The 26,994-nt window shown below is 53.6% G+C and overlaps 3 gene segments (V, D, J or C); all 3 read right to left on the reverse strand.

Moving 5' to 3' along the window:
- Positions 1–4,344: 4,344 nt before the first annotated feature.
- On the reverse strand, positions 4,345–9,505 carry LOC132372224 (T cell receptor beta constant 1-like). The segment is given in 6 exon segments: positions 4,345–4,533; positions 4,815–4,921; positions 5,093–5,110; positions 5,796–6,182; positions 8,942–9,048; positions 9,464–9,505. Coding segments are annotated over 6 exon segments (682 nt in total).
- Positions 9,506–12,452: 2,947 nt separating this feature from the next.
- Positions 12,453–17,707, reverse strand: LOC132372225 (T cell receptor beta constant 1-like). The segment is given in 6 exon segments: positions 12,453–12,690; positions 13,017–13,123; positions 13,295–13,312; positions 13,998–14,384; positions 17,144–17,250; positions 17,666–17,707. Coding segments are annotated over 6 exon segments (682 nt in total).
- Positions 17,708–20,654: 2,947 nt separating this feature from the next.
- The window catches only part of LOC132371726 (T cell receptor beta constant 1-like), a 50,415-nt gene continuing 44,075 nt past the window's right edge, over positions 20,655–26,994 (reverse strand). Inside the window, 5 exon segments of the C gene segment in view lie at positions 20,655–20,892; positions 21,219–21,325; positions 21,497–21,514; positions 22,200–22,586; positions 25,243–25,287. Of these exon segments, the coding sequence occupies positions 20,872–20,892; positions 21,219–21,325; positions 21,497–21,514; positions 22,200–22,586; positions 25,243–25,287 (578 nt within the window).

A 26,994-nucleotide genomic window follows, 5' to 3' on the forward strand; every position in this document is an offset into this window, starting at 1 on the left:
ACGTCTCACATTATGGGGTCTCAAGGCCCAGAGATCACCTTTCTGGAAACTATGGGAGTCTGCCACAAGTAATGAGAATGAACTGTAGTTACAATTGTTGCCCAGGCTTGGTAGCCTTCTATACTGTGAGTCTTCTTATATAGCTACAGGGCAATTTCCATGGACATGGAAAAAGGGAACTTGGTGATGAAAGTTTAAGAAGAGGTCAAGGGGGCTTCCCTGGTGGTGCAGTGGTTAAGAATCCGCCTGCCAATGCAGGGGACACGAGTTCGAACCCTGGTCCGGGAAGATCCCACATGCCGCGGAGCAACTAAGCCCGTGTGCCACAACTACTGAGCCTGAGCTCTAGAGCCTGCAAGCCACAACTACTGAGCCCACGTGCCACAACTACTGAAGCCTGCGTGCCTAGAGCCCGTGCTCTGCAACAAGAGAAGCCATGACAATGAGAAGCCAGCACACCGCAATGAAGAGTAGCCCCCGCTCACCGCAACTAGAGAAAGCTGGCACACAGCAACAAAGACCCAACACAGCCAAAAATAAATGAATAAATGAATAAATAAATGAAAATACTGAATTAAAAAAAAAAAAAGAGGTCAGGGGGATTGCAGATGACAGATTCATCCATAGGTTAGTGCAATGCTAAGAACTGACCTGGGGTCTTTAGCCATTTCTTGATTTACATCAGCATCTCCTAATCCCTAAATGTAATACACCGAGGCATGAGTGTGTTTTCCTTGTACACATATAGCTTCCAGAGAGGTCGCAAGTACCAATCTTCCCTTCCCACACCCATCGCTAAGCAGGTCAACCTCAGGAGGCTCTTCCTGTACAGGACCGTTGTGGCTGTGTGTCACACACACTGTGAGGGGCTGAAGCCAGGCTCCCCTTCTCTGGGTCACTAGGGAGGAAGCAAAACAGGGAAATGGCTCAGGGCAGGAAACGCGAGTATTAGTATCTGTCAAGATCCGTTGTTCTTATCCCGACCTCTCTTGTTCTAAAATCCTTTTTTTCTTTTTTCTCTTCCTTACTCGTCCCTAGTCATTTACTTAAGAGAGAAAAAGTCTTTGTCTCTTGGATGGTCTCAATGTCCTCTACCTGCCCCATCCCTGGCATCCTTACTACCCAACCTTACGTAGCCTGTCCTGTCCCTCCACCCCCGGGGCGGTAGGAAAGGCTGCAGGTCTTTACTAGATCCTGGTGCTGATAGGAACATTCTTCTTCCGGCCAAGTGACAGTGACTCAAACAGCCCTTCCCCACAGGAGTCCCATTCTCCCCACCAGGATGTCACCCAACATGACCAGCTGGATGCTTCCTTTCCCCTCCTAATTTCTGAGTAAATCTCTAAAGATCACAGGGTTGAGGTTCCTCTCCTGGAGAGCTACCCATGGGGGGATCGAGCTGTGCCCCTTGGAATGGTGAGAACTTGGGGGACCACAGGCATTCTTCTAGAGATGCTTGGCTTCTGAGTCTCTTCAATCAGTAAGCACACTTTGCTCCTGTACTACATTCTGCCCACAGATCTCCTTAATGGGATGAAGTTTGGATTAGCCTAGAGACTGGGATAGGTCGACAGGCACAGGTCAATGAGGAATTGCTTTAGTGTTTCCCATTCCAGGAGTGACTCTGGTCTCAGAAACTCCCTCTGAGCCCCTTTAATTGGAGCGACTATGTGTCCTGGTTTGCCAGGACAACCCTGGCTTACCCTTCCTCTGCCAGCATCTTATCTTTCACCCTCAATAGTATCCTCATTCGCATAATAAACGATATGATTGCCCTTTATCTAATCCATCTTTGCTCAGTTTCACCTGAGGAAGAATGGACGGGTTGGCTAGAATTGGTCCAGAAGGATCTATTTAGATTCTAGAGAAAAAGGCAGAGGCAGAAGAAATTAACTTCCCAGTGCCTGTGAATTGAATGTTGGGGGCAGTGCTCTCTGAGAGAGACAAGGAAAGGGCTGTAAAGATTTGGGAAGAGGGGCCTCCCTGGGTCAAGGTAGGGTGGAGACCAAATGGAGTTTCTTCATCTCTATTATGTTTCCAGGAGTGAGAAGGTGACATACACAAAGTCATCCATCCTCCAGGGGACATTCGTTCCTTCGTTCCTCACCTTGACAAACCCCAGGTGCCACCAGCAACTCCCCCCCACATCCTCCCACCTGCTAATGCCTCTGCTTTTAGCACCCCAAAGATGGCAGCCACCAAGCCCACAGACCCTCCTCTCCCCGCCTCCACCCCGACCCTCCTCACAGCTCTGCTTGCACAAACCCTTGGCTCCAACACTCCCTGCTTGGTTCGTTCCTTCTGGTCCATGCCTTATTCCCTCTGAGGCATTTGCTTGTCTCTTTAGCTGCTTATCTCCCTGTCCCACCCTTGTGAGGAACCACCACACATGTCTAAAGAATGGGAGGGGTTGCTTTTGTGGGTGCTGGTCTAGAGTCTAAACTCAGTCTCCTTTGTTTGGGGATTCTTTAGTCATTACCAAAACAAATACACAACAACAGCAACAAGTAAAAAAAACTCTGCAGTTTGAGAAATCTTGAGATACTCATGACTGATGGGAAATTATGGGCATGTGATAAGTTTCCCAGGCCATCCCTCCCCTGGGCCATGTCCTTTCCTGGCCTGTGTGAGCTGGGTCCAGAGAACCCTTCATCTCCCACTCCTGATACGCAGTGTAGTGGGATGAATAATGTCACCCCAAATTCACGCCCACCTAGAGCCTCAGACTGTGACCTAATTTGGAAATAAGATCTTTGCAGATATAATTTGTTAAGAATCTTGGGATGATTTCCTTCTGAATTTAGAGTGTGCCCTAAATCCAATGACTTGGGTCTTGGCAAGAGAAAGGAGAAGGAAGCTTACACACAGAGATACGGGGAAGAAGGAGACATGAAGACAGAAATAGAAGGTTGGGGTGATGCCGCCATGAGCCAAGGAGGCCAGGAGCCATCAGAAATGGGAAGAAGCAAGGAAGGATTCTTCCTTAGAACTTTGGAAGTGACCGTGGCCCTGCCAACACCTTGATTTTGACTTTTGCCCCCCAGAACTGTGAGAGAATACATTTCTATTGCTTTAAACCATCAGGTCTTTGTTACAGCGCCACTGGGAAACAAATACACTCAGGAATCGAGGTGTCCTCAGTCTGTTGCTATAGGTCCCGGCCCAGACTTTGGGAGCAGCTGCTCTAAGGTCACCCAGCGATTTTGTGACCAATCACAACTTCTTGGTCACAACTTGGGAAAAACTTCCTGAATTGCCACCTTCAGAAGAATGTGCCACAGTTTCACAGCTTACCAGTCATTTGATCTATGAACTATGGTTTCTTCACCTATGAAGTTGGGAGAAAAACACCTGCTTCTGGGATCATTGTGGGGATTGGCTGGGACAACACGTGTGCCAGTGCCCAGCCCGAATCCTGGAACAAAGCAGGCTATAAGGACTCCACTTTTCCCACCCTCTCCCAGCTTTCAGAACTGCTTTCTCACCCCCAACGTTCTGCCTCAACTAACTTACCCAGAGCCTCTCTCACTGGTCCGTCTTCTGTCCCCTGATGGCATTCCTCTCCTCTCTGGGTGCAGTGTTCTACCACAGTGATTGTAACCTGCAGTAGCATTTACCTCAGTAAGAGAACCATCTCCACCCAAGTGGGTACACTCAACACACTACATTTGGGGTGAGCCTGGTCTCCATCCCATCAAGTTGGAAGAGACACTCAGGTGCAGCCCCCAGCTCCCAGTGGACCCTGCTCCCCTTCTCCATTCCTCCCCAGGGCCTGACCCTATGTGCCTCACCTCCGTGAAATCTCCAGGTTTCACACTGCAGTGTTTTCAACTCTATGGCTTCTTTAGGATTCTAACTTAGGCAAAGTAGAACTAAATCTTATGCCCAAATTCTGAAACCACACAAGACGCAAGTGTTAAGAACCAACACAGATACACTCGAAATGCGTAAGAAGTGAAACTTGAATCTGGAATTGAGAAATGATCAGACATTCTAACCTACAGGTCGCCCTGTCCTCCGTCCAGCTCTGAGCTGGGGGTTACGGTTCACCTCCATTCATCCTTATGCCATCAATATGCAGGTTTTCCAGAGTCCAGCTCCTTGCCCTTCAAACTAACCCTACCCACTGGGGCCCAGAATACCCAGGTGTGGACCATGGGGTCCATCCTCCATCAGGATGAACAGGAGGAATCAGCATTGGTCAGAGAGGAGGGTCCATCACTCTGTATGCCTGAGGGGTGGTGATTTCCCTAAATCAGAGGTAGAACAGGGAAGGGCAGAACTCCATAGACACTCCTGGGACACAGTCAAGCCCACCATGACACTTTTATTGCTTTAGTCAGTTTCAGATTCAGTGGTGAGGAGCTCAATCTGCAGGGAAGCTGAGAGAAGGGACAGATATCCGTGTAGGAAGGAGATAAAAGGTGTAGAGAGAGAAATTCTTGAGGAACACAGACTGGAAACATGTTAAGGAGCATCCAAGGTGAGGATAATGCACTTTTGGAGCTGGTCTCAGGAATCCTTTTTCTTAACCTGAGGAGAAGAGGACATTGTCAGGGTGCCAGAGGCCACCGAACAGTAGGAGTGGGTCAGAGGAAGCTGAGTCTAGGGCCTGATTTTGGGTAGAACTAGTTGATTCTCCCCATCCTCTAAAGCTACATTCTGCGATGATCTCAGACTTTCTCCCCAGTATGGCTGCCCCACTATAACTCCATTGAGGTGTCAGGACATGACTCTGAGACCCCCTCAGTTACCCTACATGATATTCCACCCTCTCCCTTCAATCACCTGTCCCACCCTGCCCTCCTCCTTACCATGGCCATCAGCACCAGGGCGCTGACCAGCACAGCATAGAGGGTGGCCTTCCCCAGCAGGATCTCATAGAGGATGGTGGCAGACAGGACCCCTTGCTGATAGGACACTGTTGGCAGGAAGGGAGAGCAGGTAGGTACCTGTGAGCAGGGATCTCTGGTCTCCTTGCCCACGCACCACCCCCCCTTCCATGCCCCACCAGGGTCCATGGGTTTTGCATTCTCTGGTTCCAGAGCAAAGACCATGGGAGATGGAGACAAAGGAGCAGAGGGCCACTTACCCGAGGTGAAGCCACAGTCTGAAAGAAAAAAGGGGGAGGGAAATGGATGAGAGAGTCCATCTTCAAAAGCAGATTCAAAACTAAGCCAGCCTTCCTCAGTCCAATAGCTGGCAAGGTGCTAACTCTTGCCAACAACCATGTGAGCTTGGAAGTGGATCCTTCCCCACTTGAGCCTTCAGATAAGACTCCGGCTTTGGCTGACACCTGATTGCAGCCTCTTGAGGAAGACGAGCCAGCTAAGTTATGCCCAAATTCCTGACCCATCAAAACTATACAATAACAAATGTGTGGTATTTTGAGCTGCTTTCAAAAAAATCAAGAAAAATAAAAAACTAAGCCAGACTCCCAGGCTCAGGGCAGCCTCTGGTCAGAGTCCTAGCACCACCTTCCTTCTGTTTTGGCGATGTGGCCACAGCATCCTTGAAGGTCACGGAACATGGCAGCACTGAAGGGGATGAGGACCCACTGCTCAGACCCTGAGCTGTGCAGGCGGGTAGGGAGGGGGACCTTTCAGCACAGCTGAGTTGGGCTGACGATCTGGGATCTGGGGGAGGAATTAGCCCGAGGTGCCCTGTCCTCCCTCACGGTGGGCTTCCCACACCCTCCCCTTTATTCTGCATCTAGTCTCTCTGCTCTCCCCCCTGGATCTCCCCCTTTGTCTGCTCTGCCTCCCTCCTTGCTGAACCCTGCCGGAGCGGCTCACCTGCTCGGCCCCAGACCTCGGCACTGATGTTCTGGGTGACGGGTTTGGGCCCGTCCTGCTTCCACTCGTCCTCGTCCGAGACCCCGTGGAACCAGACTTGGCAGCGGAAGAGGTTGCGAGGGTTGTACCAGAAGGGGGCGGAGACCCTCAGCCGGCTGCTCAGACAGTAGCTGGAGTCACTGCGGCTGGGGTCCTCCTTGTGGGGCTGAGGGTCCGTGCTGACCCCTGTCTTGACCTGCTTCCCGTTCACCCACCAGCTCAGCTCCACGTGGTCGGGGTAGAAGCCCGTGGCCAGGCACACGAGCGTGGCCTTCTGGGTCCGGGAGATCTCAGCTTCTGACGGTTCGAACACAGCCACCTTGGGTGGGGTCACCTTGCTCAGGTCGTCTGGAAGGGAGAGGGGTTGGGAGCAGGGGTGGCCGGAGAGCTGGCTGGGTGTGGTAGGGCTGCGCCTGTGCGTGTGAGTCGGGGGCACAGGGAAGGGGGCCACGGGGTCATCGTAAAAGGAAATTACGTAGTAGTAGGTCCTGGTTGTTTGTTTGGGGGTCACCACCCGCTCCTCTGTGATTGTTCTCCCTCGGCCTGCCTGGCCTTTGTATTGACCCTACGACAGGCCTGTCCCCTGTGTCCCCAGTCCCTAAGGTGGCCTTACAAATGGCACTGCCCAACATTCTGAGTAATGTCTCTTCTTTCACCTTATTTGATTTCTTATCTGTCAAGAAAAGCTTACCTGTCTTTTTCTCCCCACAATATGTAGTAGTTATTTAAATAGAGCACTGGATTGGAAGCAGAATAACGGAATTCAAAGCTTGGAACTGACTTTGCCATCAACATGGCTTTAGACAGTCTCTCAATGTCTCTGCATCATTTTTCCTGCTTGTGACGGGAGAATCCCAACACCAACTGTCCGGAGCGGGGGTGGAGATGAAATGATATAAGGATTCAGAAAGCCCCTGCCCCCAGCTGGGTTACTTGTATGTGAGTCTGAGCGGCCGAGGAGTAAAGGGGATTTGGGGCTAAGGGGGTCATTTTGGGGTTGGGGGTTTTTCTTCAGATGACAATATACAGATGGCATATTTGGGGGCACTCGTGTGAGGGCAGCCTTTTGTATTAGGGTGTGCTCGTGAGAACGGGAGGTTTTCTTTCTTTCTGCTGCCTCAGAAGGTCATCCTAGCCATTCCTCTGCCTCCAGGTACCCCTGAGTTTCCTCAGCTCAGATGGATAGCCATCTCCCTGTGATTCAAATGCAGGCATCTTCAACCTTCTTTGCCCCTTTGATTCCACGTATTCTACTTTTCCCTACCAGCAAGCTTCCTAAATAGGCATCTGACACCATCAGAGCAACTTCGGCTCCCGGCTGTCTCGCTACAACTAAGCCTCTGGTCTGTGGCGTCCCCCAGGGCTCCAGGTGAAGGCATTCCAGTTAATGCCCCTGCGGCCTTTTCATCTGGCTGCCTCATTGCTTCTGGGCCCTCCTACATTCATGTTATTCTGCTCTTTGCTTTTTATCGATTGTTTTGTTTGTTTCTGAGCAATTCTGTTACAAGCAAGACACCTCATTCTAAAGAGATGTAGTTTAGGCTGGAAGATGGAGAAAATGTTCTTCTAACTGACTCTTCACATTTCCCTGGATGTGATCTGACTTCAGGGCTGGCTTCCTGGGTGTGTGACCTGTGCACACAGATTCACTTTTCCGAGGTAATGGATCATTAAAGGGCCAGGGCTTGGGACCCAGATTTACCTGGATCTGAGGTCTCCTGCTTTTCTCCACCCCCGCTGATCACAGGAACCCAGCTTCCCTCCGGGAAAACACACTTCAGCTGAGCCTCATTGGCTCCATCTTAACGAGCCTAAGTACAAACAGCGCTTGCTGTTGTCAAATCATCCAGGTAAATATACCCGTATTGAGGGGTTCCTCCCCTCTGGAGCCTCAATGCTCCCAACAGCAGGTGACCTTTAAGGTCCTTTTCCAGCACTAAGAGCCTAAGATCCTTCTGGGAATGTTCCTCACCTCACAAGCAAAATATCTGCATTTTAATGCATGTCCTGCACCATCTGGCTGTTTAACCTAGAAGACATGGTGTGAGAAGGGAGATTTGGGGCTAGGGGATGAGAGGGGTACATTTGGTGAGTAAATCCACCCAGCGGCCCAGGTTCCCATCCAGCCCCCATGTGCTGTACACACAGCCTGGCCCTCAGGGGTCTGGGGCTTAGGAAGAGAGGAAGAGTTTTAAACCTAATTTTAAATCCAAACTTCTAAACAGTAAATCAACAAACCCCGCTGATTTCGATTCTCTCCCTCACTGTCTCGCGTTTCTCTTTCACCTCTCTGTTCCACACTCTTGTCTGTCATCCTTTTCCTCCTCTGTTCGGTGGAAGCCTCCATCTTCACCTCCCAGGAGCCGGCTCTGCAGGGGGCCACACCCCGTGCTCATCCCTGCCTATTCCTGCCCCTCCGGCCCATTTTCCCCTTTGCATCAGCTACACACCCTCCTGCCCTCCCCCCAGCCCAGACTGTCCTCCTCGGTCTTTTTCTCCAATCAAGCAGCTCTCAGAGTCCTAATAAATCCTCTCTCTCTCCAATGCTCACCCTGTCCCTAAATAGCTCAGAAACAAAGAGACCGAAGCCCCCCCTTTCCCTCTGTCCAAATTCCCGTCCCGGGAGTATCCCTACCCAATACCCTCCCCACCCAATATTCCCCACCTCCCTTGCAGAGTTGACCCCCAGCTGGACAACTGGCCACGCGCCCCAGTTCCAGCCCACACCACCCATCTCTGGGGACCCCCCCAGGCGCCGGGCTGGAAGGAGGGGAGACATCCAAATCTTACCTATGACCGTGAGCCTGGTGCCTGGGCCAAAATACTGCGTATAGGAGCACAGTGAGGGGCCCCGCACTCAAACCCCCGAAGCCCCAAGGCCGCTCCCTCTCCCGGGCCCCAGCGCCCTGCTTCAGGGCTGCGAGCGCACCAGGTGCCCGCGTCCGCCCCGCGCCCGCCGCCTTCCATCCTCCCCGCCGCCGCTGCCGGGCCCGCGGGCACTCACCCACCACGGTCAGCCGGCTGCCGGCCCCGAAGGGCAGGGCGGCGCCTGTAAAGCACAGCCCCGGGGCTCCCCACCCAAACCGAGGCGCGCCGCCCGCGCTCACCTAGCACCAGGAGCCGCGTGCCCGGCCCGAAGTACTGGGGCTGAGTCACGGCCCCCCAGCGCCGCGCAAAAACCCGCCGCGTCCCCGGCGGCAGCGTCCCCGCTCACCTAGCACCGACAGCCGGGTGCCCGCGCCGAAAAACAGAGGGTCGTTGCTCACAGCCCTGAGGCCCAGGACAAAAACCGGCGCTGCCCGCTCCTGACGTCCCGGACTCTGCCCAGGTCCCCACCGACCCCGAGCACAGCCCTAAATGAAGATGGGCAGCTGCCCACCTCTCTCCAGCCCGTCCTAGGGAGCGTTCAGGGACCCCAGCTGCCCTCCTTACCCAGCACAGTCAGCTTGGAACCATTGCCAAAATACAGCTTCCCGGCGTTCACATAGCCCTGGGGACTCGGGCACAAACTTAGCCTTCCCTGAGAGCAGCCCAGGAGGGTCCACCGTCCACGCCCCCAAAGCCAGGGTTCAGGCGGTCATCCAGGCTGGGCAGCCCATCCTCCCTCCCACCTGGAGCAACCTTCTTACCCAGCACAGTGAGCCGGGTCCCTGGCCCGAAGTACTGCTCATTGTAGGAGCACAGTGGGAAGGGGCTACCAAGAATTCCTCCCTCTTGCCCTCCTCCCCTGGCACAGACTGGGCCCACCCTCCTTCTCCCTGGCTTCTCTCTTCCCACCTCTCTCCAGAACTAGCTGGACACAGAAATCTGGGCCCTGCCTGAGGTCATCCCCAATTTGCAGAGAGTCAGCTTGGCTTGGGGACTTACAGTAGTTGTGAAATTGGAAGGGGTATTTGTGATGGAGATTTTGCTGGATTGGGAAGTGTTCTAGGCTAGACCCTGCCTCTTACTACTTCTGTGACCTGCAACCTCGCTGGCCTTTGTTTCTGCAACTGAAAAATGGGGTAATATCTTCCCCACAGCGTTGTTGTGAGTGCTTAACAAATTACACACCAGCAAGTACTTTGTCAAAGGGCAAGTTTTGTGAAAAGCACTGAATCATGATTCCACTTTAATGGCTTGATTCTTCACTTTCCTGGAAGCTGAGTGTGGAGCAGGGAGAGGCAGAGGTGATCACTGAGTCCAGATCCCTGCGAGATCACATCAGGGACCCGCTCAGGAGCTCTCTCCCAGCTACTCTCCCCATGCAGGAGCCCCCCCGCCCCGGGCAGGTGGAGCTATTTTCTGAGGCAGGGCTTTTTGTAAAAGCCCTTCCTCTAACTGAATCATCGTGCCCCCCCCGAAGTCCCCACAATGTTACACTATGATACAAAAATGTCCTCTCCTATTGTCCCCCTCCCTTAACGACTGTGCAGAGGCAGGAAGTGCAGGTGGCAGAGGTTGGTCTGATTGAGTGGGGTGGGAAAAAAACTCAGAGTAATCGAAAGTGGGGAGGGGCTTGGGGAATGTCAGGGTGCTAGCGGAGGGGGAAGGGGACAGAGAGGCCCCTCCTGGAACCTACGCCACCCTGAGAAGATCTCCTATGTCATCAGGGCTCCCCTCTGGGACGCACTGTACCCACCTGCAAAGACTGGCATTTATAGTGAGGCGGGTGGGAGGAGCATCCCTAGAGCAGGTGATGGCAACTTAGGGCAGGAGGACACAGCCTGGAAAGCTCTGCGATTCCCCATTGCTTCCTGCCTGAATAGGGTCCAAGCTCCGTCCCTTTCATTAGTCCACAGACACTTAATACACATCTACCATATGCCAGGCCTCATGCTGGTTGCAAGGATAGAGTCCACTCTCAAAGCGGGAAGCCCCAACCTGCCTTTTCAGCCTTATGACTTCCATCTTGCACCTCGCAGCCCGCTGAGCAGAATTAACCAGAAGTACCTGACCCTGTAGTTTCATATCCTGTTCATACATCTGACTATCATGACCTCTCTCCTACATGGCTAATTGAGACCAATTCTTCCTTTGAAGAATTGCCACCTTCTCAGACTCTCCCCTGATGGTCCCAGTCACCTAGTGCTAGCCTCTGCCTGCATTTTAGGAGACAGCTCACGTTGCTGTTGAAAGCATCACCTAGTATGTTAACCGTTTCTATTCATGAATTATCCCCCTTATGAACAGGGAAGCTTCTCGGGGACTCTGACCTGGGTATCTTTGTTTTCTTGACGGTTACGAGCAAATGTTGCAATGATATGTGCTTAACGACGAGGCTCCTCTGCTCATGCATACAGGTAGACATATGTGTTTATGCATGTGTGTTGGTATGTGTGCAGACACCCATGTTAGAATGCACGCAGTGTTGCAGTAGTGGGAGGAGGCTGTGTGCTGCAGGCCTGTGAGGGGGACAATAGATGGCTGTTTCAGGCAGGCCTTAGGGTGATATCTGCTCCTGAATTGGGTCACTTTGGGCAAACTCATTGATTCATTCATTTCTTTAAAGAGGATTTATTGGGTTAGTACACTGAACCAAGGTACTATGCCACATCGCAAGGATAATGTAATACAACACAACCTGGTCCTCAAGGAGCTGACCTTCTAGTGGGGGTGTCAGACAAGGAAAGAGGTAGTTTCCATCAACTGTGGTCAGTGGCAGGAAGGAGATGCACACAGGGTACTGTGATAGCAAACTACAGGGGGAATTTCATCCTGTTGCATGGAGTAAGGGGCAAAGATCCTCCAGAGAAGGCTACTTGCTGGGGAAGATGTCATCGCTGAATCTGCAAGGATGAGTGGGAGCTCACATATGTGTCATTCCAGGTAGAGGAGTGCAAGATGGCCTGAGAGCCAGTGACTCGGGGGTTCAGGGTGACAGGAGTGAAGGTGAGTATGGATAAAGTGGTGGAGGACAATGGTGGGTCTTTTATGCCATCCTGAGGACTTTGGGTTACATCACCATGGTGACAATGAGAGAGTAAAGAGCTTTGGGAGGATTTCTAGAAATACCAACAGGGCTGATCCTTGGTTTTAGGGAAACTTATTTTCTATCCTCCCAGGACTGATCAGGGACATATTCACACACATTTAATTCACTAGAGTGAAATTTATAACCAGCTTTGTAACTTAAACTGGAAGATACATCTGACAATGAGAATAGATAGTAATAGTAATTTCTCTTCTTCTCACCTGGAATCACTCCTTGGTGACGAAGGAAGCTGAGGAGTGCCCTCAGGGAGACAGTGGAGAGGAGCGTGGGTGATGTATATGACACCCAGCTTTGTGGGCCATGGGGACATGACCACTCAGCAAGTGGACACAGCTCTTCCTCAGAGCACCTTTGTCCAGGTAGGACAGAAATTTCCTATAGGCAGCATCACAACTTTTTCTAGGTTGTTCCAGAGTAAGCCTCTCTCTTCACCAATCACACCCTTTCACATGTACTTAAGTCTTCCTGACAATGAGGAGTAGTACCAGCCACAGGCTGGGTCCCTTGACCCTCCTACCTGAGGGGACTGCACTTTCTTGAATACCTCTTGTTTCTACCCTGGCTGGAGTCACATGGGACTTCAGAGATGGACGGAAGAGCTATCTAGGCACTCACAAGGCAGACTCAAGCCAGATCAGGCCATTTTTATTGGTTGAATCAGTTCAGGCCCGCCAGGGTCCCCCTTGGGCTAGGGAGATTTTGGTCATGAGTGTGTGGGGCGCATGCACACAGGGGTAGATACTGGGATGTGTGGAGAGATGAGAGCACCTCTTCTGAAGCACTGGGTAGGAATGGAAAAAGCAGAATTCACATCAGGGCAAGAACAGGCTGGAAGCTCTTGGCTCCACCTCTAAGCTGGCTTCAGGAATCCTTTCTCTTGACCTGAGGAAGAGAAAGTTCGGGGGTCACCAGGGGCCAGGAGTGCTGAGGACTAAGAGAAAGTAGGGTGTCTCACTGACAAGACAAAGAGCAGGGTTCCCCCAACATCCATCCATTGGGTTTTCAGGTGACCCCAGTTTCTCCTTCACAGCATGGCGCTTGCATTGTGATCCCAGAGGTATCAGGTGTCTTCTGAGGCTTGTGGGTGACTCCCCCTCTTCCCCTCTGCCCACTCTGGTCCTGGCAGGATCTCTGTGTTCCTGGGTGTGAGTTGCTGTGTTTCAAGTGTCACCTCGAACCTGCTGGCCCCACCCTGCCCTCCTCCTTACCATGGCCATCAGCACCAGGGCGCTGACCAGCACAGCATAGACGGTGGCCTTCCCCAGCAGGATCTCATAGAGGATGGTGGCAGACAGGACCCCTTGCTGATAGGACACTGTTGGCAGGAAGGGAGAGCAGGTAGGTACCTGTGAGCAGGGATCTCTGGTCTCCTTGCCCACGCACCAGCCCCCCTTCCATGCCCCACCAGGGTCCATGGGTTTTGCATTCTCTGGTTCCAGAGCAAAGACCATGGGAGATGGAGACAAAGGAGCAGAGGGCCACTTACCCGAGGTGAAGCCACAGTCTGAAAGAAAAAAGGGGGAGGGAAATGGATGAGAGAGTCCATCTTCAAAAGCAGATTCAAAACTAAGCCAGCCTTCCTCAGTCCAATAGCTGGCAAGGTGCTAACTCTTGCCAACAACCATGTGAGCTTGGAAGTGGATCCTTCCCCACTTGAGCCTTCAGATAAGACTCCGGCTTTGGCTGACACCTGATTGCAGCCTCTTGAGGAAGACGAGCCAGCTAAGTTATGCCCAAATTCCTGACCCATCAAAACTATACAATAACAAATGTGTGGTATTTTGAGCTGCTTTCAAAAAAATCAAGAAAAATAAAAAACTAAGCCAGACTCCCAGGCTCAGGGCAGCCTCTGGTCAGAGTCCTAGCACCACCTTCCTTCTGTTTTGGCGATGTGGCCACAGCATCCTTGAAGGTCACGGAACATGGCAGCACTGAAGGGGATGAGGACCCACTGCTCAGACCCTGAGCTGTGCAGGCGGGTAGGGAGGGGGACCTTTCAGCACAGCTGAGTTGGGCTGACGATCTGGGATCTGGGGGAGGAATTAGCCCGAGGTGCCCTGTCCTCCCTCACGGTGGGCTTCCCACACCCTCCCCTTTATTCTGCATCTAGTCTCTCTGCTCTCCCCCCTGGATCTCCCCCTTTGTCTGCTCTGCCTCCCTCCTTGCTGAACCCTGCCGGAGCGGCTCACCTGCTCGGCCCCAGACCTCGGCACTGATGTTCTGGGTGACGGGTTTGGGCCCGTCCTGCTTCCACTCGTCCTCGTCCGAGACCCCGTGGAACCAGACTTGGCAGCGGAAGAGGTTGCGAGGGTTGTACCAGAAGGGGGCGGAGACCCTCAGCCGGCTGCTCAGACAGTAGCTGGAGTCACTGCGGCTGGGGTCCTCCTTGTGGGGCTGAGGGTCCGTGCTGACCCCTGTCTTGACCTGCTTCCCGTTCACCCACCAGCTCAGCTCCACGTGGTCGGGGTAGAAGCCCGTGGCCAGGCACACGAGCGTGGCCTTCTGGGTCCGGGAGATCTCAGCTTCTGACGGTTCGAACACAGCCACCTTGGGTGGGGTCACCTTGCTCAGGTCGTCTGGAAGGGAGAGGGGTTGGGAGCAGGGGTGGCCGGAGAGCTGGCTGGGTGTGGTAGGGCTGCGCCTGTGCGTGTGAGTCGGGGGCACAGGGAAGGGGGCCACGGGGTCATCGTAAAAGGAAATTACGTAGTAGTAGGTCCTGGTTGTTTGTTTGGGGGTCACCACCCGCTCCTCTGTGATTGTTCTCCCTCGGCCTGCCTGGCCTTTGTATTGACCCTACGACAGGCCTGTCCCCTGTGTCCCCAGTCCCTAAGGTGGCCTTACAAATGGCACTGCCCAACATTCTGAGTAATGTCTCTTCTTTCACCTTATTTGATTTCTTATCTGTCAAGAAAAGCTTACCTGTCTTTTTCTCCCCACAATATGTAGTAGTTATTTAAATAGAGCACTGGATTGGAAGCAGAATAACGGAATTCAAAGCTTGGAACTGACTTTGCCATCAACATGGCTTTAGACAGTCTCTCAATGTCTCTGCATCATTTTTCCTGCTTGTGACGGGAGAATCCCAACACCAACTGTCCGGAGCGGGGGTGGAGATGAAATGATATAAGGATTCAGAAAGCCCCTGCCCCCAGCTGGGTTACTTGTATGTGAGTCTGAGCGGCCGAGGAGTAAAGGGGATTTGGGGCTAAGGGGGTCATTTTGGGGTTGGGGGTTTTTCTTCAGATGACAATATACAGATGGCATATTTGGGGGCACTCGTGTGAGGGCAGCCTTTTGTATTAGGGTGTGCTCGTGAGAACGGGAGGTTTTCTTTCTTTCTGCTGCCTCAGAAGGTCATCCTAGCCATTCCTCTGCCTCCAGGTACCCCTGAGTTTCCTCAGCTCAGATGGATAGCCATCTCCCTGTGATTCAAATGCAGGCATCTTCAACCTTCTTTGCCCCTTTGATTCCACGTATTCTACTTTTCCCTACCAGCAAGCTTCCTAAATAGGCATCTGACACCATCAGAGCAACTTCGGCTCCCGGCTGTCTCGCTACAACTAAGCCTCTGGTCTGTGGCGTCCCCCAGGGCTCCAGGTGAAGGCATTCCAGTTAATGCCCCTGCGGCCTTTTCATCTGGCTGCCTCATTGCTTCTGGGCCCTCCTACATTCATGTTATTCTGCTCTTTGCTTTTTATCGATTGTTTTGTTTGTTTCTGAGCAATTCTGTTACAAGCAAGACACCTCATTCTAAAGAGATGTAGTTTAGGCTGGAAGATGGAGAAAATGTTCTTCTAACTGACTCTTCACATTTCCCTGGATGTGATCTGACTTCAGGGCTGGCTTCCTGGGTGTGTGACCTGTGCACACAGATTCACTTTTCCGAGGTAATGGATCATTAAAGGGCCAGGGCTTGGGACCCAGATTTACCTGGATCTGAGGTCTCCTGCTTTTCTCCACCCCCGCTGATCACAGGAACCCAGCTTCCCTCCGGGAAAACACACTTCAGCTGAGCCTCATTGGCTCCATCTTAACGAGCCTAAGTACAAACAGCGCTTGCTGTTGTCAAATCATCCAGGTAAATATACCCGTATTGAGGGGTTCCTCCCCTCTGGAGCCTCAATGCTCCCAACAGCAGGTGACCTTTAAGGTCCTTTTCCAGCACTAAGAGCCTAAGATCCTTCTGGGAATGTTCCTCACCTCACAAGCAAAATATCTGCATTTTAATGCATGTCCTGCACCATCTGGCTGTTTAACCTAGAAGACATGGTGTGAGAAGGGAGATTTGGGGCTAGGGGATGAGAGGGGTACATTTGGTGAGTAAATCCACCCAGCGGCCCAGGTTCCCATCCAGCCCCCATGTGCTGTACACACAGCCTGGCCCTCAGGGGTCTGGGGCTTAGGAAGAGAGGAAGAGTTTTAAACCTAATTTTAAATCCAAACTTCTAAACAGTAAATCAACAAACCCCGCTGATTTCGATTCTCTCCCTCACTGTCTCGCGTTTCTCTTTCACCTCTCTGTTCCACACTCTTGTCTGTCATCCTTTTCCTCCTCTGTTCGGTGGAAGCCTCCATCTTCACCTCCCAGGAGCCGGCTCTGCAGGGGGCCACACCCCGTGCTCATCCCTGCCTATTCCTGCCCCTCCGGCCCATTTTCCCCTTTGCATCAGCTACACACCCTCCTGCCCTCCCCCCAGCCCAGACTGTCCTCCTCGGTCTTTTTCTCCAATCAAGCAGCTCTCAGAGTCCTAATAAATCCTCTCTCTCTCCAATGCTCACCCTGTCCCTAAATAGCTCAGAAACAAAGAGACCGAAGCCCCCCCTTTCCCTCTGTCCAAATTCCCGTCCCGGGAGTATCCCTACCCAATACCCTCCCCACCCAATATTCCCCACCTCCCTTGCAGAGTTGACCCCCAGCTGGACAACTGGCCACGCGCCCCAGTTCCAGCCCACACCACCCATCTCTGGGGACCCCCCCAGGCGCCGGGCTGGAAGGAGGGGAGACATCCAAATCTTACCTATGACCGTGAGCCTGGTGCCTGGGCCAAAATACTGCGTATAGGAGCACAGTGAGGGGCCCCGCACTCAAACCCCCGAAGCCCCAAGGCCGCTCCCTCTCCCGGGCCCCAGCGCCCTGCTTCAGGGCTGCGAGCGCACCAGGTGCCCGCGTCCGCCCCGCGCCCGCCGCCTTCCATCCTCCCCGCCGCCGCTGCCGGGCCCGCGGGCACTCACCCACCACGGTCAGCCGGCTGCCGGCCCCGAAGGGCAGGGCGGCGCCTGTAAAGCACAGCCCCGGGGCTCCCCACCCAAACCGAGGCGCGCCGCCCGCGCTCACCTAGCACCAGGAGCCGCGTGCCCGGCCCGAAGTACTGGGGCTGAGTCACGGCCCCCCAGCGCCGCGCAAAAACCCGCCGCGTCCCCGGCGGCAGCGTCCCCGCTCACCTAGCACCGACAGCCGGGTGCCCGCGCCGAAAAACAGAGGGTCGTTGCTCACAGCCCTGAGGCCCAGGACAAAAACCGGCGCTGCCCGCTCCTGACGTCCCGGACTCTGCCCAGGTCCCCACCGACCCCGAGCACAGCCCTAAATGAAGATGGGCAGCTGCCCACCTCTCTCCAGCCCGTCCTAGGGAGCGTTCAGGGACCCCAGCTGCCCTCCTTACCCAGCACAGTCAGCTTGGAACCATTGCCAAAATACAGCTTCCCGGCGTTCACATAGCCCTGGGGACTCGGGCACAAACTTAGCCTTCCCTGAGAGCAGCCCAGGAGGGTCCACCGTCCACGCCCCCAAAGCCAGGGTTCAGGCGGTCATCCAGGCTGGGCAGCCCATCCTCCCTCCCACCTGGAGCAACCTTCTTACCCAGCACAGTGAGCCGGGTCCCTGGCCCGAAGTACTGCTCATTGTAGGAGCACAGTGGGAAGGGGCTACCAAGAATTCCTCCCTCTTGCCCTCCTCCCCTGGCACAGACTGGGCCCACCCTCCTTCTCCCTGGCTTCTCTCTTCCCACCTCTCTCCAGAACTAGCTGGACACAGAAATCTGGGCCCTGCCTGAGGTCATCCCCAATTTGCAGAGAGTCAGCTTGGCTTGGGGACTTACAGTAGTTGTGAAATTGGAAGGGGTATTTGTGATGGAGATTTTGCTGGATTGGGAAGTGTTCTAGGCTAGACCCTGCCTCTTACTACTTCTGTGACCTGCAACCTCGCTGGCCTTTGTTTCTGCAACTGAAAAATGGGGTAATATCTTCCCCACAGCGTTGTTGTGAGTGCTTAACAAATTACACACCAGCAAGTACTTTGTCAAAGGGCAAGTTTTGTGAAAAGCACTGAATCATGATTCCACTTTAATGGCTTGATTCTTCACTTTCCTGGAAGCTGAGTGTGGAGCAGGGAGAGGCAGAGGTGATCACTGAGTCCAGATCCCTGCGAGATCACATCAGGGACCCGCTCAGGAGCTCTCTCCCAGCTACTCTCCCCATGCAGGAGCCCCCCCGCCCCGGGCAGGTGGAGCTATTTTCTGAGGCAGGGCTTTTTGTAAAAGCCCTTCCTCTAACTGAATCATCGTGCCCCCCCCGAAGTCCCCACAATGTTACACTATGATACAAAAATGTCCTCTCCTATTGTCCCCCTCCCTTAACGACTGTGCAGAGGCAGGAAGTGCAGGTGGCAGAGGTTGGTCTGATTGAGTGGGGTGGGAAAAAAACTCAGAGTAATCGAAAGTGGGGAGGGGCTTGGGGAATGTCAGGGTGCTAGCGGAGGGGGAAGGGGACAGAGAGGCCCCTCCTGGAACCTACGCCACCCTGAGAAGATCTCCTATGTCATCAGGGCTCCCCTCTGGGACGCACTGTACCCACCTGCAAAGACTGGCATTTATAGTGAGGCGGGTGGGAGGAGCATCCCTAGAGCAGGTGATGGCAACTTAGGGCAGGAGGACACAGCCTGGAAAGCTCTGCGATTCCCCATTGCTTCCTGCCTGAATAGGGTCCAAGCTCCGTCCCTTTCATTAGTCCACAGACACTTAATACACATCTACCATATGCCAGGCCTCATGCTGGTTGCAAGGATAGAGTCCACTCTCAAAGCGGGAAGCCCCAACCTGCCTTTTCAGCCTTATGACTTCCATCTTGCACCTCGCAGCCCGCTGAGCAGAATTAACCAGAAGTACCTGACCCTGTAGTTTCATATCCTGTTCATACATCTGACTATCATGACCTCTCTCCTACATGGCTAATTGAGACCAATTCTTCCTTTGAAGAATTGCCACCTTCTCAGACTCTCCCCTGATGGTCCCAGTCACCTAGTGCTAGCCTCTGCCTGCATTTTAGGAGACAGCTCACGTTGCTGTTGAAAGCATCACCTAGTATGTTAACCGTTTCTATTCATGAATTATCCCCCTTATGAACAGGGAAGCTTCTCGGGGACTCTGACCTGGGTATCTTTGTTTTCTTGACGGTTACGAGCAAATGTTGCAATGATATGTGCTTAACGACGAGGCTCCTCTGCTCATGCATACAGGTAGACATATGTGTTTATGCATGTGTGTTGGTATGTGTGCAGACACCCATGTTAGAATGCACGCAGTGTTGCAGTAGTGGGAGGAGGCTGTGTGCTGCAGGCCTGTGAGGGGGACAATAGATGGCTGTTTCAGGCAGGCCTTAGGGTGATATCTGCTCCTGAATTGGGTCACTTTGGGCAAACTCATTGATTCATTCATTTCTTTAAAGAGGATTTATTGGGTTAGTACACTGAACCAAGGTACTATGCCACATCGCAAGGATAATGTAATACAACACAACCTGGTCCTCAAGGAGCTGACCTTCTAGTGGGGGTGTCAGACAAGGAAAGAGGTAGTTTCCATCAACTGTGGTCAGTGGCAGGAAGGAGATGCACACAGGGTACTGTGATAGCAAACTACAGGGGGAATTTCATCCTGTTGCATGGAGTAAGGGGCAAAGATCCTCCAGAGAAGGCTACTTGCTGGGGAAGATGTCATCGCTGAATCTGCAAGGATGAGTGGGAGCTCACATATGTGTCATTCCAGGTAGAGGAGTGCAAGATGGCCTGAGAGCCAGTGACTCGGGGGTTCAGGGTGACAGGAGTGAAGGTGAGTATGGATAAAGTGGTGGAGGACAATGGTGGGTCTTTTATGCCATCCTGAGGACTTTGGGTTACATCACCATGGTGACAATGAGAGAGTAAAGAGCTTTGGGAGGATTTCTAGAAATACCAACAGGGCTGATCCTTGGTTTTAGGGAAACTTATTTTCTATCCTCCCAGGACTGATCAGGGACATATTCACACACATTTAATTCACTAGAGTGAAATTTATAACCAGCTTTGTAACTTAAACTGGAAGATACATCTGACAATGAGAATAGATAGTAATAGTAATTTCTCTTCTTCTCACCTGGAATCACTCCTTGGTGACGAAGGAAGCTGAGGAGTGCCCTCAGGGAGACAGTGGAGAGGAGCGTGGGTGATGTATATGACACCCAGCTTTGTGGGCCATGGGGACATGACCACTCAGCAAGTGGACACAGCTCTTCCTCAGAGCACCTTTGTCCAGGTAGGACAGAAATTTCCTATAGGCAGCATCACAACTTTTTCTAGGTTGTTCCAGAGTAAGCCTCTCTCTTCACCAATCACACCCTTTCACATGTACTTAAGTCTTCCTGACAATGAGGAGTAGTACCAGCCACAGGCTGGGTCCCTTGACCCTCCTACCTGAGGGGACTGCACTTTCTTGAATACCTCTTGTTTCTACCCTGGCTGGAGTCACATGGGACTTCAGAGATGGACGGAAGAGCTATCTAGGCACTCACAAGGCAGACTCAAGCCAGATCAGGCCATTTTTATTGGTTGAATCAGTTCAGGCCCGCCAGGGTCCCCCTTGGGCTAGGGAGATTTTGGTCATGAGTGTGTGGGGCGCATGCACACAGGGGTAGATACTGGGATGTGTGGAGAGATGAGAGCACCTCTTCTGAAGCACTGGGTAGGAATGGAAAAAGCAGAATTCACATCAGGGCAAGAACAGGCTGGAAGCTCTTGGCTCCACCTCTAAGCTGGCTTCAGGAATCCTTTCTCTTGACCTGAGGAAGAGAAAGTTCGGGGGTCACCAGGGGCCAGGAGTGCTGAGGACTAAGAGAAAGTAGGGTGTCTCACTGACAAGACAAAGAGCAGGGTTCCCCCAACATCCATCCATTGGGTTTTCAGGTGACCCCAGTTTCTCCTTCACAGCATGGCGCTTGCATTGTGATCCCAGAGGTATCAGGTGTCTTCTGAGGCTTGTGGGTGACTCCCCCTCTTCCCCTCTGCCCACTCTGGTCCTGGCAGGATCTCTGTGTTCCTGGGTGTGAGTTGCTGTGTTTCAAGTGTCACCTCGAACCTGCTGGCCCCACCCTGCCCTCCTCCTTACCATGGCCATCAGCACCAGGGCGCTGACCAGCACAGCATAGACGGTGGCCTTCCCCAGCAGGATCTCATAGAGGATGGTGGCAGACAGGACCCCTTGCTGATAGGACACTGTTGGCAGGAAGGGAGAGCAGGTAGGTACCTGTGAGCAGGGATCTCTGGTCTCCTTGCCCACGCACCAGCCCCCCTTCCATGCCCCACCAGGGTCCATGGGTTTTGCATTCTCTGGTTCCAGAGCAAAGACCATGGGAGATGGAGACAAAGGAGCAGAGGGCCACTTACCCGAGGTGAAGCCACAGTCTGAAAGAAAAAAGGGGGAGGGAAATGGATGAGAGAGTCCATCTTCAAAAGCAGATTCAAAACTAAGCCAGCCTTCCTCAGTCCAATAGCTGGCAAGGTGCTAACTCTTGCCAACAACCATGTGAGCTTGGAAGTGGATCCTTCCCCACTTGAGCCTTCAGATAAGACTCCGGCTTTGGCTGACACCTGATTGCAGCCTCTTGAGGAAGACGAGCCAGCTAAGTTATGCCCAAATTCCTGACCCATCAAAACTATACAATAACAAATGTGTGGTATTTTGAGCTGCTTTCAAAAAAATCAAGAAAAATAAAAAACTAAGCCAGACTCCCAGGCTCAGGGCAGCCTCTGGTCAGAGTCCTAGCACCACCTTCCTTCTGTTTTGGCGATGTGGCCACAGCATCCTTGAAGGTCACGGAACATGGCAGCACTGAAGGGGATGAGGACCCACTGCTCAGACCCTGAGCTGTGCAGGCGGGTAGGGAGGGGGACCTTTCAGCACAGCTGAGTTGGGCTGACGATCTGGGATCTGGGGGAGGAATTAGCCCGAGGTGCCCTGTCCTCCCTCACGGTGGGCTTCCCACACCCTCCCCTTTATTCTGCATCTAGTCTCTCTGCTCTCCCCCCTGGATCTCCCCCTTTGTCTGCTCTGCCTCCCTCCTTGCTGAACCCTGCCGGAGCGGCTCACCTGCTCGGCCCCAGACCTCGGCACTGATGTTCTGGGTGACGGGTTTGGGCCCGTCCTGCTTCCACTCGTCCTCGTCCGAGACCCCGTGGAACCAGACTTGGCAGCGGAAGAGGTTGCGAGGGTTGTACCAGAAGGGGGCGGAGACCCTCAGCCGGCTGCTCAGACAGTAGCTGGAGTCACTGCGGCTGGGGTCCTCCTTGTGGGGCTGAGGGTCCGTGCTGACCCCTGTCTTGACCTGCTTCCCGTTCACCCACCAGCTCAGCTCCACGTGGTCGGGGTAGAAGCCCGTGGCCAGGCACACGAGCGTGGCCTTCTGGGTCCGGGAGATCTCAGCTTCTGACGGTTCGAACACAGCCACCTTGGGTGGGGTCACCTTGCTCAGGTCGTCTGGAAGGGAGAGGGGTTGGGAGCAGGGGTGGCCGGAGAGCTGGCTGGGTGTGGTAGGGCTGCGCCTGTGCGTGTGAGTCGGGGGCACAGGGAAGGGGGCCACGGGGTCATCGTAAAAGGAAATTACGTAGTAGTAGGTCCTGGTTGTTTGTTTGGGGGTCACCACCCGCTCCTCTGTGATTGTTCTCCCTCGGCCTGCCTGGCCTTTGTATTGACCCTACGACAGGCCTGTCCCCTGTGTCCCCAGTCCCTAAGGTGGCCTTACAAATGGCACTGCCCAACATTCTGAGTAATGTCTCTTCTTTCACCTTATTTGATTTCTTATCTGTCAAGAAAAGCTTACCTGTCTTTTTCTCCCCACAATATGTAGTAGTTATTTAAATAGAGCACTGGATTGGAAGCAGAATAACGGAATTCAAAGCTTGGAACTGACTTTGCCATCAACATGGCTTTAGACAGTCTCTCAATGTCTCTGCATCATTTTTCCTGCTTGTGACGGGAGAATCCCAACACCAACTGTCCGGAGCGGGGGTGGAGATGAAATGATATAAGGATTCAGAAAGCCCCTGCCCCCAGCTGGGTTACTTGTATGTGAGTCTGAGCGGCCGAGGAGTAAAGGGGATTTGGGGCTAAGGGGGTCATTTTGGGGTTGGGGGTTTTTCTTCAGATGACAATATACAGATGGCATATTTGGGGGCACTCGTGTGAGGGCAGCCTTTTGTATTAGGGTGTGCTCGTGAGAACGGGAGGTTTTCTTTCTTTCTGCTGCCTCAGAAGGTCATCCTAGCCATTCCTCTGCCTCCAGGTACCCCTGAGTTTCCTCAGCTCAGATGGATAGCCATCTCCCTGTGATTCAAATGCAGGCATCTTCAACCTTCTTTGCCCCTTTGATTCCACGTATTCTACTTTTCCCTACCAGCAAGCTTCCTAAATAGGCATCTGACACCATCAGAGCAACTTCGGCTCCCGGCTGTCTCGCTACAACTAAGCCTCTGGTCTGTGGCGTCCCCCAGGGCTCCAGGTGAAGGCATTCCAGTTAATGCCCCTGCGGCCTTTTCATCTGGCTGCCTCATTGCTTCTGGGCCCTCCTACATTCATGTTATTCTGCTCTTTGCTTTTTATCGATTGTTTTGTTTGTTTCTGAGCAATTCTGTTACAAGCAAGACACCTCATTCTAAAGAGATGTAGTTTAGGCTGGAAGATGGAGAAAATGTTCTTCTAACTGACTCTTCACATTTCCCTGGATGTGATCTGACTTCAGGGCTGGCTTCCTGGGTGTGTGACCTGTGCACACAGATTCACTTTTCCGAGGTAATGGATCATTAAAGGGCCAGGGCTTGGGACCCAGATTTACCTGGATCTGAGGTCTCCTGCTTTTCTCCACCCCCGCTGATCACAGGAACCCAGCTTCCCTCCGGGAAAACACACTTCAGCTGAGCCTCATTGGCTCCATCTTAACGAGCCTAAGTACAAACAGCGCTTGCTGTTGTCAAATCATCCAGGTAAATATACCCGTATTGAGGGGTTCCTCCCCTCTGGAGCCTCAATGCTCCCAACAGCAGGTGACCTTTAAGGTCCTTTTCCAGCACTAAGAGCCTAAGATCCTTCTGGGAATGTTCCTCACCTCACAAGCAAAATATCTGCATTTTAATGCATGTCCTGCACCATCTGGCTGTTTAACCTAGAAGACATGGTGTGAGAAGGGAGATTTGGGGCTAGGGGATGAGAGGGGTACATTTGGTGAGTAAATCCACCCAGCGGCCCAGGTTCCCATCCAGCCCCCATGTGCTGTACACACAGCCTGGCCCTCAGGGGTCTGGGGCTTAGGAAGAGAGGAAGAGTTTTAAACCTAATTTTAAATCCAAACTTCTAAACAGTAAATCAACAAACCCCGCTGATTTCGATTCTCTCCCTCACTGTCTCGCGTTTCTCTTTCACCTCTCTGTTCCACACTCTTGTCTGTCATCCTTTTCCTCCTCTGTTCGGTGGAAGCCTCCATCTTCACCTCCCAGGAGCCGGCTCTGCAGGGGGCCACACCCCGTGCTCATCCCTGCCTATTCCTGCCCCTCCGGCCCATTTTCCCCTTTGCATCAGCTACACACCCTCCTGCCCTCCCCCCAGCCCAGACTGTCCTCCTCGGTCTTTTTCTCCAATCAAGCAGCTCTCAGAGTCCTAATAAATCCTCTCTCTCTCCAATGCTCACCCTGTCCCTAAATAGCTCAGAAACAAAGAGACCGAAGCCCCCCCTTTCCCTCTGTCCAAATTCCCGTCCCGGGAGTATCCCTACCCAATACCCTCCCCACCCAATATTCCCCACCTCCCTTGCAGAGTTGACCCCCAGCTGGACAACTGGCCACGCGCCCCAGTTCCAGCCCACACCACCCATCTCTGGGGACCCCCCCAGGCGCCGGGCTGGAAGGAGGGGAGACATCCAAATCTTACCTATGACCGTGAGCCTGGTGCCTGGGCCAAAATACTGCGTATAGGAGCACAGTGAGGGGCCCCGCACTCAAACCCCCGAAGCCCCAAGGCCGCTCCCTCTCCCGGGCCCCAGCGCCCTGCTTCAGGGCTGCGAGCGCACCAGGTGCCCGCGTCCGCCCCGCGCCCGCCGCCTTCCATCCTCCCCGCCGCCGCTGCCGGGCCCGCGGGCACTCACCCACCACGGTCAGCCGGCTGCCGGCCCCGAAGGGCAGGGCGGCGCCTGTAAAGCACAGCCCCGGGGCTCCCCACCCAAACCGAGGCGCGCCGCCCGCGCTCACCTAGCACCAGGAGCCGCGTGCCCGGCCCGAAGTACTGGGGCTGAGTCACGGCCCCCCAGCGCCGCGCAAAAACCCGCCGCGTCCCCGGCGGCAGCGTCCCCGCTCACCTAGCACCGACAGCCGGGTGCCCGCGCCGAAAAACAGAGGGTCGTTGCTCACAGCCCTGAGGCCCAGGACAAAAACCGGCGCTGCCCGCTCCTGACGTCCCGGACTCTGCCCAGGTCCCCACCGACCCCGAGCACAGCCCTAAATGAAGATGGGCAGCTGCCCACCTCTCTCCAGCCCGTCCTAGGGAGCGTTCAGGGACCCCAGCTGCCCTCCTTACCCAGCACAGTCAGCTTGGAACCATTGCCAAAATACAGCTTCCCGGCGTTCACATAGCCCTGGGGACTCGGGCACAAACTTAGCCTTCCCTGAGAGCAGCCCAGGAGGGTCCACCGTCCACGCCCCCAAAGCCAGGGTTCAGGCGGTCATCCAGGCTGGGCAGCCCATCCTCCCTCCCACCTGTAGCAACCTTCTTACCCAGCACAGTGAGCCGGGTCCCTGGCCCGAAGTACTGCTCATTGTAGGAGCACAGTGGGAAGGGGCTACCAAGAATTCCTCCCTCTTGCCCTCCTCCCCTGGCACAGACTGGGCCCACCCTCCTTCTCCCTGGCTTCTCTCTTCCCACCTCTCTCCAGAACTAGCTGGACACAGAAATCTGGGCCCTGCCTGAGGTCATCCCCAATTTGCAGAGAGTCAGCTTGGCTTGGGGACTTACAGTAGTTGTGAAATTGGAAGGGGTATTTGTGATGGAGATTTTGCTGGATTGGGAAGTGTTCTAGGCTAGACCCTGCCTCTTACTACTTCTGTGACCTGCAACCTCGCTGGCCTTTGTTTCTGCAACTGAAAAATGGGGTAATATCTTCCCCACAGCGTTGTTGTGAGTGCTTAACAAATTACACACCAGCAAGTACTTTGTCAAAGGGCAAGTTTTGTGAAAAGCACTGAATCATGATTCCACTTTAATGGCTTGATTCTTCACTTTCCTGGAAGCTGAGTGTGGAGCAGGGAGAGGCAGAGGTGATCACTGAGTCCAGATCCCTGCGAGATCACATCAGGGACCCGCTCAGGAGCTCTCTCCCAGCTACTCTCCCCATGCAGGAGCCCCCCCGCCCCGGGCAGGTGGAGCTATTTTCTGAGGCAGGGCTTTTTGTAAAAGCCCTTCCTCTAACTGAATCATCGTGCCCCCCCCGAAGTCCCCACAATGTTACACTATGATACAAAAATGTCCTCTCCTATTGTCCCCCTCCCTTAACGACTGTGCAGAGGCAGGAAGTGCAGGTGGCAGAGGTTGGTCTGATTGAGTGGGGTGGGAAAAAAACTCAGAGTAATCGAAAGTGGGGAGGGGCTTGGGGAATGTCAGGGTGCTAGCGGAGGGGGAAGGGGACAGAGAGGCCCCTCCTGGAACCTACGCCACCCTGAGAAGATCTCCTATGTCATCAGGGCTCCCCTCTGGGACGCACTGTACCCACCTGCAAAGACTGGCATTTATAGTGAGGCGGGTGGGAGGAGCATCCCTAGAGCAGGTGATGGCAACTTAGGGCAGGAGGACACAGCCTGGAAAGCTCTGCGATTCCCCATTGCTTCCTGCCTGAATAGGGTCCAAG

This window comes from Balaenoptera ricei, chromosome 9 (genome assembly GCF_028023285.1).
Source record: "Balaenoptera ricei isolate mBalRic1 chromosome 9, mBalRic1.hap2, whole genome shotgun sequence".
NCBI classification, from domain to species: Eukaryota; Metazoa; Chordata; class Mammalia; order Artiodactyla; family Balaenopteridae; genus Balaenoptera; species Balaenoptera ricei.